Source organism: Puma concolor, chromosome E4 (assembly GCF_028749965.1).
Source record: "Puma concolor isolate L17-30 chromosome E4, mPumCon1.1.hap2, whole genome shotgun sequence".
Lineage (NCBI taxonomy): Eukaryota > Metazoa > Chordata > Mammalia > Carnivora > Felidae > Puma > Puma concolor.
In genome coordinates, this window is record NC_141683.1 from 63661055 (window position 1) to 63673466 (window position 12412).

The following is a 12412-nucleotide window of genomic DNA, read 5'->3' on the forward strand; positions in this document are numbered from 1 at the left end:
CAGAGAGAGCAGAGGAAGGGCAGAGAGAGAGAGAGAGAGGGAGAGGATCCCAGGCAAGCCCCTGATATGGGGCTTGAACTCACAAACCGTGAGATCATGACCTGAGCCAAAACCAAGAGTTGGACGCTTAACCAACTGAGCCACTCAGGCGCCCCGTGAGCACCATTATAAAGAAGCTTTATGCTCATCAACTGACTTCATTCTCACAGCCACCCTGCAGGAGGAGAGGTATTCACCATCTTGTTTTACAGAGGAGGAAAATAAGGCTTAGGAGAAGTTATGTGACCATTTTTTTGGTCAAGGTCACAAATGGTTAAGTGGTATAACTAGATCTTTTTATTATGTCATGCTATATCTCACATAATCATTCCATATGTAATTTTTAAAGGCTTGTTAACTGTCGATATAATTTTCTGAGCAAGAGTTTAAAGTGTTCTCTAAGATGATATATTCAATTTTTGCATTTCTGAAACAAATGAAGTAGGATGAAAAACAGAATAACCAAGCTTAATGAGACAAAAAATAGACAAGCATGAGCTTATCCAAAAAATCTATTTTTTGCTCTCAAGTTTTGTATGCAGACTTTTGTACAATGAAGCTTCTGGTATTTGTAGAAAGCAGGAGTTAATTAGAAAAAAAAGAGTAAAAAAAAACCAGACAATAGCAACGTCAACAGGTCATGTGGTAACAACTGTACCAATACGAACAACTCTTAATGTGTGTATACACAACATACGTTGTTCACTTGGCAAGCACCCCAAAGCCACCTTTTCGTTTGTGAGTGTATCGTGTATATGCCAGCGATTTCTTACACAACAATTTGTATCTGAAAGTCAACTCAGTAATACAGACCGTTAGACTGGTTTAAATCCACATTGCTTAAAAATCTCAGCACCTACTAAAACCAGCATTAGGAATTCTAAAAAGCAAAATTATCAAGAAAATCAAAGTTATAAATATCTTCAAGTAGAAATAATAGATTTATGATTCAGTGTAAAGTATGGACCTATTCATAAGGTTGCTACATCGAAGCTTACGAATTCCAAAAGCTTCTAGGTTTACACTCACTGGAATATTTTATAATAACGTATTTCTTTACATCTCTTGTATCTGTGCTTTTTTCAATGCTTAAATTTGTAATCCTCGTTCTTATTCTCAGTCTCCACCCCCATCAAATCTGCTAGGAGGGGAAATTCTAAAATGATGCACACATTTTATTTGGAGTTTTGCAATCCATCTGCTTTCATTGCTTTCAGATATATGGCTGAAAAATACACCTTAAAAAATTAAAATCCCAAAGGCAAGTTTTATTAACACAGTGCTACTTAACAAACCAGAGGGAAAAGGCATAAAGTCATTAGAAGTTAAAAGGCCTGGCCCATTAGCTGTCCCGCTACAGGTAACAAGACACACAAGAGACAGGAGTAATAAAATGCACATAATAAAGACAGAACCAAGTGAAAGTGTCACCTCCAGTTCCCCTGCACTTTCCCCTCCACAGCATCTTTTCTGTTTGGGGGCAGGGAAGTGGGTGTGGCCCGGAAGGAGGGGTCCAGATTTCAAAGAGGTGGCCCCCTAAGGGGAACCATCAGGTGCCTCCTAAGCTGCAGCAGGTCCCCCCTCCACAGGAAGGGAAATGATGTCAGGAAAGGGAGGCCAGCCAGCCATGCCCACAAGAATAAAAAGAGGTAGAAACTCCCTCACTGCAGGCGTCCTGTAGTCTCCTAATAACTCAGGGATCCCAAAGCACATACATATATGCCTGTCCCCTAACTAGAACTGGCTTACAATGCTTCAATGATTAGTCTCCCAAAAAGCGATTTATATGGTAAAATAAAAATGTTTAAGAAGCACAGTGGGATTAAAAGGGCATGTTCTCAAAGAATGATAAGCAATTAAAAGCAATCACAATAGTCATTAGCGACCAAAAACCATAGACATTACATTGAAGTAATGAGCCAGAAAAAACATTAATTCACAGAAGTCAACAGAGCAAAGGAAAAAAAAAAAAAAAAAAAGATAAAACACCATTAAATTATGGTTAAGAGTTTATTTTTTAAAAAACCATCTCTGGACTATTACATATCACATTCTTTAATAATGTTGCCAAATGTAAAACTTGAAGTTTAGGGTCTTAAATTGAAGGCAGAAACAACTGTAGTGTGTCACGGGGAAACGTTTAGGTGACATACGGTATACCACAGTAAAATATACTATCTTACAAAATGAACAAAACCCATATTTTAACTACAATAGCATCTGTTTGAGTACAGCCTCTCCTCAGTGTTCAAACATGATAAGGTACTCATTAAAAATCACATCTGCAGCATGAATTTTACTTTTTAATCATATAACCTAAAGGGTATAATAAACAAATTTAATATTCAAAATAATAAAGGGTTCAACTGTACCTCACGAATTCATAAAAGTGTGAGTAAAAATCCACATCCTCGCATTCTCCCCAGAGAATAAGAGCCATGTATCTCCAACAACTATACTATTACCTCTTTGGAAGTGGAAGGTAAAAGGAAAAGTACTCAAAAATTTAGCTGCACAATTCTTAATGGTGTAGAGCCAATACCACCTTTCAAAAGTGGTATTAACTCATCGGCATCTCTACTAGAAACAAGAAAGGGGGTTGCAAGCAAAATAAATTAGTTCTACAAGATGTTAGTAGCACTGGCACTAAACACACAAACCCAGAGAAACTGGATGGAGAGCAACACTCTGGATGGAAGTGCGTGCACAGCTACCTGAGGATTTCACTCCTTGGATAATCTGTACAAATCGAATAAAAGCTACGCTTTTGCTATCGAGTTGAAACACGGACACGAAATTCCAGCTCTTAAAGATAATCCATTTAGAACCAACCTGGCTATCTCTTCTCGATGAGCAGTCCAATCTCGGATGTAGTCTTCCTGTTCTTTTATCCGGTGCTTGAACGAAGAACTAGTAGGCATTGCTGACCCAGAGCTCTGCAACCGAGTGGTTTTCAGGGCTGGAGAAGTACGTAGACGAGTATGTTTAGGGGAATTACGGTTTGATCCAAATTCATCTTCTGAGGTGGAAGCATAATCAGTAGGAAAGCGCCTCCATCTTGAATTTACTAAATTAGTTTAATTATTAAAAAAAGAATTATTATGTTACCTTTTAAAGGAGATAAAAATCATGATTTCAAAAACACCATGAGACACACACAGCACAACTTTCAATAACTGACATACACATACCTCACGAAAATAAGTCTACTACTCCTTAAAGATAGAAACAATATACTTCGGTGAATTAAAAACAATGAGGAATTAAAAACAATCGAAAGACCACGTTTTCCATAGTATGGTGAATAAAACATTCAGATGAAAAATTCACTAATGATAAACAACTAAGCAAGCTCTATCCATAAATGTTTAACTTGGGTACTTTATCATTGCAAATAGTTCTCATTCGAGTGACGATATGGATTTTTGTTTTAGAAAACGACAGTAACAACAACAACAGAAATAAGGGAAAAGATTTCCTCATGCCACATGGACTTGCAACATGGATATGGTAAACCCTCTTTTCCCAACATACAAATGTGCATAATTCCTGCTGTGGAAATTATGCTTTTATGGCAGAAAAAAAACATTACCTCTGTCATTCAACATCCTGTTATGCTATGATTGGAAAAAATCTTTTACATGGTAAAAACACAACAAAGCATCTTCAGTACAACTCGCGGCTGCTTTGACACTGAAAGCATACAGTGAAATTAGACAATGGCGTAAGACCTACAAGGAGCGAAGCTCTACAAAGCTATTCTCACAACCACTGACATTTAAGGCACAGGAGATACTGTGAATATTCACAGTAAAGAAAGTGGCAACCACTTTCGTGTTTGAGGTTAGGAAAGACATTTAAAAGATGGTGTTGTTGACACATCTGAAAAATCAGAAGACAAATTAATTTCACTAGTACTGTTAATGGAGAACCAAACACACAAATAATTTGTGAGGCATATACAGAGGTCAAAAACAGGGCAATGATGGCTGATTTACAGCAAGCTTCACAAGGGCAGGAATCTACTACTGCATACCTAGGACTCTGCAGAGTGTCTGGCTAGCAAATGTTTAATGATTATTTTTGAAAAAGTAAGTGAATTCCTAGCTACTGGCCATTTGCTTTTCTCAAATTAGGGAAAACCTAGTGAAAAGCAGATGTTTTTGGTGGGTACAGGGACAAAAACTTAGCACCTGCTATATAAATTCCAGTTGCTATTAATATCAGAAGAGTTTTGTTTTTCTTTCTTTCTCTCTCTCTCTCCTTCTTTTAAAACAGAAACTGACCCGAGGCTGCATCGTGGTGAAGTCTGGAATTCCTTCATCCTACCTCACTAGGATTTTATGCACTCATGTCTTTTCCTCCCCAAACCCCATTTTTGTCTGGGACTCTGTAAGTCTCAGGTGGCTGTCAGACAAAACTGACTCGTATATATTGCCAAAGAGTTGGTTTAAGAAGCAGAGAAATCTGTAATCAGGAATACGCCCTAAGTCAGAGCCTACCCATTTGTCCTGATTCACAATCCCCTTTGAAGCTCCTGGAGCTTGGAACAAGATTCATGGGTACAAGAAGATAAGCAGAAACTCCACGGCTTTTTGTAAAAGTGTATGCAAACACATGTATAAAACTCTAGGTAATTATTCATAGTGCCTTTTGAAGGTGGTAGTCAGTACTGTTTCTGGTTTTACCAAGATCATTCATTAACATAAAACTACTTTTACCATAGTGGAAAATTACTAAATTTTAGACATCTGAAAAATCCTATGAGTTGAACTGACCCTAAGACTTGAAAACAATTTTAGAAAAAGTTTAGGAATAAGAGCAAAACACTAAAAATATTGCAAAATGGCTATATTTTAACAAAGGCATTTCACTAAGCGTTAGATGTTTATTTGTTTTGGTACCTTAGAATATTATTCGTAGAAAACAAGTTCAGAAATAATAAAAAGATCATTTGTTAGACTGAATTTCCTGATTTTTGATTTGGGAACTATGCAAACCATACTTACAACGGAAAATTGTTTGGAGTGAAAACAAAACCACTAACAAAGAGTTTCAATCAACTGTAGGAGATGGTAAACTAAGTAGGTATGATGGAGCTCAGTTAGTTAACTCAGAGGTAACTTAGAAAGAATAGCATCAATGCCTGGTATATTTCAAGAGTGGGACAATACAGGAGGGCAGAATGGGAAACTGAGAACCAAGTGCTGATTGTCAGTTGACAGTCAGGTGTCAGTAAGTAGAGTCACGTTAGAAATAACTTTTAATAGTTTCAGTCTCAAGATCAGAAAATAATTGGGGCGCCTGGGTGGCGCAGTCGGTTAAGCATCCGACTTCAGCCAGGTCAAGATCTTGCGGTCCGTGAATTCGAGCCCCGCGTCAGGCTCTGGGTTGATGGCTCAGAGCCTGGAGCCTGTTTCCGATTCTGTGTCTCCCTCTCTCTCTGCCCCTCCCCCGTTCATGCTCTGTCTCTCTCTGTCCCAAAAATAAATAAACGTTGAAAAAAAAAAAAATTTTAAAAAAAAAAAAAAGATCAGAAAATAATTACATATTTGAGGAATAAAAGAGAAAAATTTCTTTTTCAAATGACATTCATAAAGCTCCCACTTAGTTTTACAGGTCTACTTTACTATCTGGTAAGAATAGTGAAGTTCAGTAATATCTTGACAAAAAAAAGCAACCATAAGGACAGAGCATATTTTTCAAAACTGAAAGGTAACATTTTTTAGGTCTGTTCTGTTAAAATTGAGGGCAAAATGAGAGAGAGAAAAAAAAATAGGGTACAGCAGAGGAATGAAAATAGGATTAATAACTCTTTAACTGATTAAGGGTTATCTTTACCACTGGAAAACTTATCCTCCAGGGCGTGCTAGGAAGCAGGGCTCAGTTATGTCTGGACACCACTCTGTTCATTAACAATGAAGAGTAGATCACTACTCGGGGGCCAAGAGACCAGGAAAGGGGATTTCATGCCAGGACCTGTTATTTCTCAAAGAACTTCTTTCAATACCTTTTGCTTTCTTAATCTTTGCTTCTAAACTACAGCAGCAACACAGTTTATCTGAAAAAAGAAAAAAAAAATCCCTACCATCTGCTAGTTGTTGCAGAGTAAACTTAAAGTTCAAATGGTTTTAACTTTTGCTAATTCCTACTTATTTTATTTATTATTTTGAGAGAGAATGAGCAAGTAAGCAGGGGAGGGAAGGGGCAGAGAGAAGGAGAGGGAGAGAGAATCCCAAGCAGGCTCCACACTGTCAGCACAGAGCCCGACAAGGGGCTCCATCTCATGATCATGAGATCATGACCTGAGTCAGAATCAACAGTTAGAAGCTTAACTGACTGAGCCACCCAGGTACCCCAGAAAATCTTTATTTAAAAAAAACAAAAAACAAAAAACAATTCCAGTTAGGCTAATTCTTTATAAAACAGCCTCAATTTCTCATAGGATGGTAATTTCTGTGATTTCTACCCATCAAGAAAAATGTTACTTCTTCTTCTTGAATTTTATTTTGTTTGGGTAAAATTCTATAAAGAATTAAATTTAATTGTATAGCATTAGGCTTATTTAATATACTGGTATAAAAAGGCATTTCTGATAAATCATTAAATTGAACATTGATATAGAAGCTATTTCAAATGCCAATCCCTAAGAGGCTCCTTGGTCGGTGAAGGGCTGTATAGGACATAGATTAAAATCACCTCTAAGATCAGCTTAATTAATTTTACAGCTAACCTGAAAATTATTTTAGTTATGAAATTATGCAGCACTTCCTCTTGTGGAAATAATCAACTACTATATTCACTATGGAAACATACCATCCAGAATTTAAAAAGGGAGAAAGAGTTCTTAGCATTATTCATTTGTGAATGCTCAGATTTCTCTTACTGTTAACCAAAGCTTTGTTGGCCTTAAAACGCAATCACAACTACAGACTTAACAAACACATTTCAGGAAACAAACACTGCATTTTCACACTTTCTATCACAATATCTTCGTGGGAAACGAAACCACAAACATATTTTACACGTATGTTTATAAGCACGTAGCAATAAGATCATTTGGGGAAAAGATCCCTGACAATGTGCTATATTGCTCTTTGACCTGGAGGAAGAAAGAACTGAAGCCATGCATGCCTAACATTTCATTCCTACCATCTATAAAGTTTGAGGTTTAGAATAAAAATGAGAAATCAGTCTAAAAAAAATTCTAAGGATGTTAAAATGATGCTATTTTTTAGAATGTGCACCTAAAACATAATGCAAACCAACTGCTTTATTTTGATAACTCCGCACACTTAGTTTTAAAAGCATCTTATCAAAATAAATCTGGATATTTTACTGTAACTTGATGATGAAGGATCACTGAAGGAACTGGGGTGGGGACAGTGGGGACTAAACTTTCCTAAAAGCAAATTATATCAGAATTAAAGAAGCATAAAAGAACTTTTACTCTGTTTTCCAATCAGATATTTCCATTCTTATGTTTTTATCATATACATTTCTTTGAAAAACTTTTTAAGACATGGCCTAAAATATGAACTTTGAAACATCACAGAATTATTTTCACATATGCCAATCTGGACATATCACAGGCTCTGGGTTCAGATATTTCTAAATCCTTTAAAGTTTACAGTTGATACAACACTGACCAGTATGATTTTACATTCTTTTCAATTGTATTTCAAAAGCTAAGACTTTTTATTTTCTTTTTCCATTCAAGATATTATAATTTTCTTAAATAGAAATGTCATGACATCAAAGACACCCCAATTAGCCACTAGACCAAAAAAGTGTCTGTTTTTCTTACTGCTGTTTTATTACCTACCCAATGTAACTGTTTTAATACCTTATCACTGACTAAAAGATCCTAGCTTTGTCCTTCCAGATAAGACGTAATAAGATATAAATGTGTATCTTGAGAGAATGTGCATTAACAATCCTGGATCACAAGGTGGAACACAGAACATGAACTCAATAAATCAGGATTACACAGATTACAGTGCACAATATATCAAATACACAGTACAGTGGCCTTGTATATACTCCTGAAAATAATCCAGTAGATTCCAGCCATCCCCTGGCAGCTTGCAAGCAAGCAGATAAAGACATTTCTGAGAGCCAGACTAGACGTGGAAGAAGCCAGAGGCTGGGAAGGAAAAGGCCTTGACTTCTTCTCCTGCCATAGCTGTGTGAACAGGGCACATGATTTCATATCTTGCCCTTAGTTACCTGAAGTGAATAACCCTTCCAGCCTTTGAATGCCATGGTTTGAATTATTTAATACACTGCTGTTATGTATGAAGAAGGTCCACATTACACACCTCAATGTATCCTAGGGGATTTCATTAAACTGAATTCAAGGTACTTTTTGCATACAGAAAACTGCATGTTTACCAAGTTCTGGATTCAAGGCAGAAAACAAAGTTTATCTTTAGACATGGCATCTTATAGTGGTTTTTTAGACGTGCTTAAGTAATGGTACTTGGCTTGCATCTCACGTAAGCCCCTCCTGTTACGCACTGAGGAGCAGAACCACAGCACTCGTGTTAAGGACCAGACGACCAGTACAGAAGGAACTGCTCCACGCTACTCGGGGACACACAGCTTGCGTTACGGCTCATGGTAAGACAGGAGAAAAGTGTAACACTTCTCTTGTGCTAAACAGAGACGGGTGAGCAAACAGGCAACGTGGCAGAAGAGATCTGATCGCGCTACGCGTCACAGAATGCAGCACAAAGGAAATGTGAATTGAAGAGGTAGGGCCATAAGGAACGACAGGAAAACGATAGGTAAACATAAACCAGAAGACAGCAGTCAGTTTTAAAACACCTGCAACAACTGCATGAACCACCAGTGAAAGCCTGAAGCGCAGAAGCAAGGAAGATGGCGCTAATAAGGGAATCACTGTCCATTCTTTTGGAATCGTGATTGTATGTTACCTATCTTCAGCCTACGACCGTTCCTACCACAGTTCTGACCATCATCACCACAGCCACTGACCGGGAGAGAGGGAGATGTGAGTGCAGGGGAGGCAAGCAGCAGTGGGAAGGAGAGAGGAGGAATAAAAAGTGAAAAAATAAAATAAGGAGCATTGTTCGGGGTCTTGTAGGCTACAGAGAGGTAGATTCCAAACTATGAACATAGGACTGCAGACCAACCTTCCCCTCACTCTCCCCCCAAGACTCAGCTCACTTGGATGCTTGCCGACAAGAAATTTTTAAGTCTTTTAACAGCAGGCTTCCCCACACTGGCCCTTCCAGCCACACCCAGGGGTGAGGCCGATTATGAAGTAATGATACCGTGCTCACAGGAGACATACAAGTATCTGGGTCACATCTCTGGCCATGCACATACTCTCACTGGCTGCAGCTCTGAATACGAAGGTACAGACAAATATACTAGAGGCAGTTAAATTCCGTGGGGAGGAAGTAACTTTTGGAACTGTTACATTCGATGACTGCTAATTACTGTAGCTCAATGATCGCACAGGGCTTCAGGAGATAATGCTCACAACCAGTTACATGTCTATAGCCCAGTGTGACCCATATGTGCTTAGTGATTATCTCATGGATCCATCTTCTTCCACTAAAATAAACCATGGATTAGTCTTCACCTGCCCCAACCACAAACAGATTGAACCTTAAAAAGTGTATGAGGGGCGCCTGGGTGGCTCAGTCGGTTAAGCGTCCGACTTCGGCTCGGGTCATGATCTCGCGGTCCGTGAGTTCGAGCCCCGCCTCGGGCTCTGTGCTGACCACTCAGAGCCTAGAGCCTGTTTCCGATTCTGTGTCTCCCTCTCTCTCTCACCCTCCCCCGTTCATGCTCTGTCTCTCTCTGTCTCAAAAATAAATAAACGTTAAAAAAAAAAAATTAAAAAAAAAAAGTATATGAGACATTTCTAAATAAATGGGAAAGAAAGGGTAAAACGGCAATTATTTCACTTAGCCCTGAAAGGAATAATAAAAGGTATACTGCTTTTCTTCAGGTTAAGGGCTTTGAATCACGTGAGGATATTTAAGAATCAGCCACACACTTTTAGCAGTTCAATGTTATTCCTATTATTTAAACCAGATACCATTCCTCCTCTAATTCTGACACACGGGTCCAGATGCCTCGCCAAGCAGGCAACTAAAACTCCTAAATAGGTTCCATATACTTCTAATTTTGAAATCACTATTTTGCTCTAGGTCATTAACTGGAAGGGTGTGTAATGTCTGAATTTTCCATTTACTAAGCTAACAAAAATAATTTTTATAGGAGAAAATACCCTCTTATAGCATAACCTCTCTGTTGAATATTTTTAGAAGTAATACTAGACACTTATTTAAAAAAAAAAAAAAAAGAAAGAAAGAAAGGAGTCCCAAAACATAAAAGAAATATGCTAATATTATAAAAAGTCTGGATCCAATTACCTGAAGGAGAGCCATGTGCTGAGGTCATACTTTTGACCTTGGAGTCTGATAGTCGAGAGATACTGTTAGCTCTAATTCTAGGAGAAAATTTATCTGAAGGTACTAGTCTGGCTCCGCTTCTAATGATGGCCTCTGCAGTCCGTGACGAGGCACTACCTCTAGAGATGGTTGCTTCAGAGTCACTGCGAGCCGACAATGAGCCAAGCCTTGTTCGACGGGGCTGAGCCAATAAATCAATCCGAGAGATGTTACGCCTTCCTGTGGGGGGCTTGGACGTGGAACTGGTGGTGGACACTTCAGAGGCAACAGATGCTTTGTCAGCATCAGCCAGTTCACTGTCGGACACTTCGCCAAGCCGTGCTCTGCGCAAGAGGGAAGTCCTGGTGGGTCGTGGCCGCGGAAGAGTGGTTGACTTACTGGATGATCCAGGTGTGACGGGAGAAGTCTTAGATTTAGTCACTTTGCCTCCTTCCAGTTTGGAATGTGCATGCTCATCAGTTGAGGTAAGTGGAGTCCTTCCATGAGGTTTACAAGAGTAAGTTTCCTGATCAGAGGACATAATATCAGAGATCGCAGAATGAGGTACACTAGAGGTCTGGTCGTCGTCTGTTAGGTCTACAGAAGGCTGTCTTATTCTTCCACTGGACTGTACAAATTTGCGACCATCTGCTCTTGAACCTACATCTGTGGAACGACTTTTTGTTTTCTTCTCAATTTTCTCCCTACCACCTGAAGAGGACGATTTTGTGACATCTTTGGAAGGAGAACCTGTGGAACATCTGTCTTTATAGAGACTAGTGAAACTCTTTCGCTTTTGGGTTGACTTTCTTTCAGTCTCTCCAGTAACCAGACTGATTGTACTAGCTGTGTCCACATCAGATTCTGGTGAAATAGAGTTGTCTCTATTATAACTGGGAGTATCTGGGCCTTCATCAGTTTTATTATCTTCACGCAGTTTGGCTTCTAGAAAAGCCATTACTGCTTCTGTGTCTTTTAGAATAAGGGTTGTGTCCATACTAGAATCAGTATCCATAGAGTCACTTCTTTCTCGTATTCTGCTGGCAGCTGTCAACGCTAAAGAAGGGGGTGTAGATGATGTCTGCTTATTTATGTGGGGGATAAGTTCTATGGGTATGTTTGGGCTAGGTTTTTCTATAGTGAAGCTTCCTTGTCGCACTAAGGACTTGGAGGATTCCTTCTTGTCTCCGCCCTTTGAAGACTGACCTTTCAGAACCTCCTCAGCTTTTCTTCGCTTGCCCTCATTTTGTATCACCCTTTCTCCTTTGCTTGTAGAGTGTCCTGGAATTTTTTCTTGAGGTTGTGACTCCTGTTTGAAAGATTCCTCCCGGCACCTATCTATCTGACCCGAAACATTTTTTGAAGAAGACAACTTGGTAGGCGTCCACTGCGCCTGTTCTTTCTGTTCTTGTTGCTGAATTTTAGCTAATGTTTGCTTCACCAAAGAAGTTTCCTTATCAGTTTCACTTTTGTCCTTCCCAGAAGAGCTGCCCAAGTGAAGCAAGGTTTTATGGTCTCCGCCAGTTTTAACAGCCTCACCATTCACTGCCCTGTTCATCTTGCTCAGGGCTCTGTCGGCATCCTGTTTATCTTTCTGGTATACCTGTGTGGGTGCTTCTTTCTCCTGAAGTTCTGTGTCTTGTTTTTCTCCTATCTCTGACCTCTGTGTTATAATCTTGGACTTTTCTTCACTGGGAAGCTGAGGAAGGGTGCGTCTCCTCCTCTCTCCCTGACTGACCAAGGACGTTGCTGAGCCAGTACTTCTCATTGAAATGCCAGACTCACTGATGTCTGTATCTATAAAATAAAACCACAAAGAATAAATGTGTTAGGGCAAAAAGGTACAAATACAGAGTATCCTATTAATTAGATTTTGCCGTGTAAGTTAAGAAATGGCTTCATGTACAAGAAAACTCTGAATAAACATACCAACATGGTAACAG

General features: G+C 39.1%; 1 protein-coding gene across 11 annotated transcripts in view; it reads right to left on the minus strand.

Moving 5' to 3' along the window:
* Window positions 1-12412, minus strand: part of CEP170 (centrosomal protein 170) — a 126615-nt gene that overhangs the window by 19174 nt on the left and 95029 nt on the right. For 9 of the 11 annotated variants that reach the window (XM_086694736.1, XM_086694745.1, XM_086694741.1 and 6 more), the window contains 2 exons: window positions 10452-12266; window positions 2872-3106 (listed from right to left, as the gene is read on the minus strand). In XM_086694736.1, the coding sequence (XP_086550862.1) occupies window positions 2872-3106; window positions 10452-12266 (2050 nt within the window). The remainder of the gene's footprint in view (window positions 1-2871; window positions 3107-10451; window positions 12267-12412) is intronic. The other 2 variants (XM_086694747.1, XM_086694743.1) reach the window with 1 other exon arrangement.